This window comes from Rhipicephalus sanguineus, chromosome 4 (assembly GCF_013339695.2).
Source record: "Rhipicephalus sanguineus isolate Rsan-2018 chromosome 4, BIME_Rsan_1.4, whole genome shotgun sequence".
NCBI lineage: Eukaryota > Metazoa > Arthropoda > Arachnida > Ixodida > Ixodidae > Rhipicephalus > Rhipicephalus sanguineus.
In genome coordinates, this window is record NC_051179.1 from 115,791,355 (window position 1) to 115,795,557 (window position 4,203).

The 4,203-nt window shown below is 45.1% G+C and overlaps 1 protein-coding gene across 1 annotated transcript in view; it reads right to left on the bottom strand.

Annotated features, from left to right (window-relative positions):
* Positions 1-445: 445 nt before the first annotated feature.
* Positions 446-4,203, bottom strand: part of LOC119388963 (uncharacterized protein T19C3.4) — a 14,003-nt gene continuing 10,245 nt past the window's right edge. Inside the window, exon 3 of the mRNA XM_037656292.2 lies at positions 446-801. Within this exon, the coding sequence (XP_037512220.1) occupies positions 553-801 (249 nt within the window). The 3' untranslated portion in view covers positions 446-552. The remainder of the gene's footprint in view (positions 802-4,203) is intronic.

The window sequence follows — 4,203 nt, forward strand, 5'->3', positions numbered from 1 at the left end:
ATAGAGCAATATGTACAATTCATTTTCACCTGTACTTCTTTTGGGAAATCGTACGCTTCAACAGAAGTAGCCCTATGCTTTAAGAAAGAAAATATTACTGTGCATATAAAGTGTAGGAAATGTTTGGGGAGAGCAGACGTGATGACAAATTTTATACCCAAGAATCAATTGTGTGAAAACCTATCGAGACACATGACACACGGATTACGGGCCCATTCCTTTGCCCTGCTAACTGGTGCGCTGCTCGATGATTTAGTCACGAACATCTAACAAATTTCAGCGCATAGGAATGGTCCCAGCGACGACATCTTGCGCAGCGCCTCAGTATAATGTCACTGAGTACTGTGCAACGTCTCTGGAGTGAAACAATTTAGTGCCGGAGGACCACTTCTAGATAAATTTGAGTATATATACAGTTCCATCTTGTCGCGCCAGTTAGGCTGTCCGAAATGTCACACGCCCATCAAGCACGACACGCAGTTCCCGTGAGGCATAGTGATTCGCGGAGGCACCGATGAATGGAAGACCCCGTCTGCTCGTCCCCGGAATTCCCTAGACGGAGCTGATCTTCCGCTTCTTGGGCTCGTCCTCAACACGGCGGTGCGTCCTGCGGCGCCCGCCCTGGTCTCCGAGCGCCATCTCCGAGGGGTCCTCGAGGGACGACGACCCATCGATCGGGTCGAACAGGCTCAGCTTCAGGTCGGACGACACGAGGTCGGCCACGCTGTAGTTCTCGCGGATGTGGCTGAACACCGTGTGCATCACTGCCTGGGTCATGAAGCGGACGGTCGTCGCGCCAACCTGAGGGAAACAGAGTAACTTGGCTGAATGAACGCGTTTCAAAATTGCGATAGTAGCACCAAGCGTTGCACTGCAAGAAACTTCCTGTCACTTCATTTATCTAACACTGAAGCGGTTAAGCTTGTTTTTAACAGAGTAAAGGAAGTCCCTTTTTACGTTTCGGATAAAAGGGAGGCGCGTCAAATTGAAGGGCACCTCTTTTAATCCTTTGTTTAGCATAGAAGAATATTTATTTGAAATATTTGGCCAGACACAGGGAGAAAAGGGTTGAAAATCTGCGGGCTACTCGCCAAGGCTTTTCTTGCCCGCCAACGCTACGCCGGCGCACAAAACCGGAAGCCGTCCAGGCCTCCCAGATGAAAATGGCATGCGGACCTCCAGCTGGAAAGTGACGGTTCAGCTGGATTGCGAGCCGGAATTACTCCTACCAGTTGAAACATTTCCATTGCCAGCTGGAAATAACTGCAATTGACCATTTCCGGCTGGAAACAAAATCCACCTTAGGCGCTTTTCGAGCTGGAAACAATTGGAAATGGCTTTTCCAGCGGGAAACGAAATCCACCTGAGCCAGTTTTCTAGCTGGAAGTCGCTACTGCTGTAGAGACAGGAAATATGATTTTTCAGCGTGAAGCAAAGCTCACCTAAATTTACGGTTTCACGTGCCAAAACCACGAGATGATTATGAGACACCGCAGTGGAGGGTTTATGAGACACCGTAGTGGCGCTTGTGTTGTCAAGTCTTTGTGTCCTACGTCTTTTGCGCTGTTTCAATATGTACATGGGATTCTTTAACGCGCACTGACATCGCATGGTACGCGGACCTCTAGAATTGCACGTCCATCGAAATGCGACCGTCGCGGCCAGGATTGAACCCACGCCTTGCGGGTCAGGAGCCGAGCGCCGTAACGACCGTACCACCGCGGCTCCCTCAAGCTTGTCGGAAAACGCAATGGAAACATAAAACGAGCATTTTGCAGCTTAAAGTAGCTGGCTCCAGTGGGAGCGTTCACTAGGAGTTTATTAAGTTGGCTGCTTTTCCACTTACTGCATGTAACTATTTCTTTCAGATGTTGAAGCACAAGAAGTCTGGTAGAAGAAGACATTCAGGATGTCTTCTTGTAACAGCTGCTGCAGACGGCCGTTGCAATAAATTCTTCCAAGATTCAGCATCACAATGATTTAAAATTGTGCACTTTATCGAACAAGTTTGTCCTGTGGCCCTACAAGGCGGCCATCAATGACAGGTGGCCAGCATTCCCACCACATTTATGATAACGTTTTCACCCATAATTTCACCTAACTATGGCTCTCAAGGAATGTGGTTTGCTCCTGTCACCAGGTGGAACAAATTAAGTTAACAGGCCAGCTGGGAGATACTCTCATGTCCAGCAGGAATGTCTATTGGTTCAAGCTAAGGATAGAGCATTTAACAGCTGGGACTAACATGTTTTCCAGCTGGAAAATTCATGCTTTCCAGCCGAGAGTGAAATCTTTTTCGGCTGGAAAATGCATACTTTCCAGCTGGGAATAATTTCCAGCTGCAACTGGAAAATGCATGCTTTCCAGCTGGAAATAATTTTCCAGTTCCAGTTGTATTGCTGAAGCGGAAATTTCCCAGCTGGATAATTCTCCATCTGGAAGAAGCATTCCAGCTGAAAAATGATCCAGCTCGGAAAAATTTCCGGTTTAATAATCTAGCTGGAAGTGGAAACTTTTCCCTCCTGGGGGGCCTGTGTTTGTAAACAGTGAAAGGGTCTTTGGCCTGAGCGGTAGTGTCTTTTGTATTATGCGGTATTGTTGCTGCCTGGCTTGTATGGGGATGGAAAGAAACGCTGTTTTCATCACGCTCTGACCTTGGTGGCAATAAAAAGACGCTAGATTGTTCTTGATTGCATCATGTTTGACTCCAGTGGCTTTTCATCACCATCCAGGCCAACGCTTCTAGAACAACTGGTTCTTTTTTTCTATGGGTTTTAATGGCGCAAGGGCCATGCTTGGCCAAAGAGCCCCATGAACAGTGGTGAAATGTAACAATGATCTGTGATTTACGATTTGGTTCTAGAAACGTTGATCCAGGCTACAACCGCTTGAAAATAAGTGCGAAACAGCAGATAATGTAGATGCCGCATGTTCGCGTTTTTTTCCATCCCCACTGCACGCGCCGCTGTTGCAGAAAGTGAGGACAACCAAGATGATGAGGTCTCCATCAACTGGCTATGACGTCATAAGTTTTCACCGCGTATATCAGGGCCTACGTAGTGCTAGATAGGTAAAAATGAGCTGCACTGTCCTGTGATGGGGCCATAAAATGGGCGTACCAAGCTTCAGAAAATTTTGTTGAGCTAATATGGCCAAGATACGAAAAAAAAAAGACATTGAAATCCGTGGTGTCAAGCTGACATTTCGAGTGTAGAGGTTTGTGTACAGAGACAGAACTATGACCCTTTTATTTTCTATTAATAAAGCTATGACGATGGAATTAACCACAGTAAAGTTTTCAAATAATAATCTGTCAGTTTAAATGGTTTCATTGTTTCACTTTTAATTGTCCATCCACTAATACAGTGATATACTCCGTGATTTATGTATTTACTGTGACAGAAGTAATTTCTAGGGCTTTATGTGCCAAAACCATGATATGATTACGAGGCATGCCGTAGTGGAAGGTTCCATAAATGTCGACGAGCTGAGGTTTTAAGGCAAAATCTTTAAATGTCTACGTTTCAAGGTCGTCTGAGGCCCAAAACAAATGGTCAAAAAAAAGTTCTAGCCGCAATTAGAATTGAAGTGATTATTTCCATAAGTGATCACTTGTTGATATTTAGTTCTCGATCCTTCACTTATTCAAACTTAGGGCATCGGGAACAGGCCTCTGATAAGCACATATTGCTGGGCATTAAGCGTATTAATTGCATATATAAACAGTTAAGGCATATGTAATACAGAAATCTTCATCGTGGAAAACGTGAAGCGCCAACTAATTGTTACTAATCATTGGCGTACTCCTTGTTAACGAACATTATTGGTTATACGTTAAAAACGGTGTGGTCAGGAAAAAAATAACGAATTCCTAGTCTTTTCTTCCAAAATCACTGATACTTCTCACGAGGCAACAAACAAGCAAGAAAAATCACAGCATATCCACGGAGTGAATGATGATGAGTGGGCGAAGCTGCGGAGGTTCATCGGTAAACCGTGAATCTTCCGTGAATTCTGCCCAGTACATCATCACCCGACGTGAGATCGGGCGCGTTTATACTAACAGGTTCGATGAGTTATGACGACTTGCAGCTCACTTTAATTTTACATGTACGCTGTGAATTTTCATTGTTTAGAAAACCATTGCTTTAGAAAACACCTTGCGTCTTTCGTTAAGCAGCTGGCGTCTTTTTCGTTTTGCTT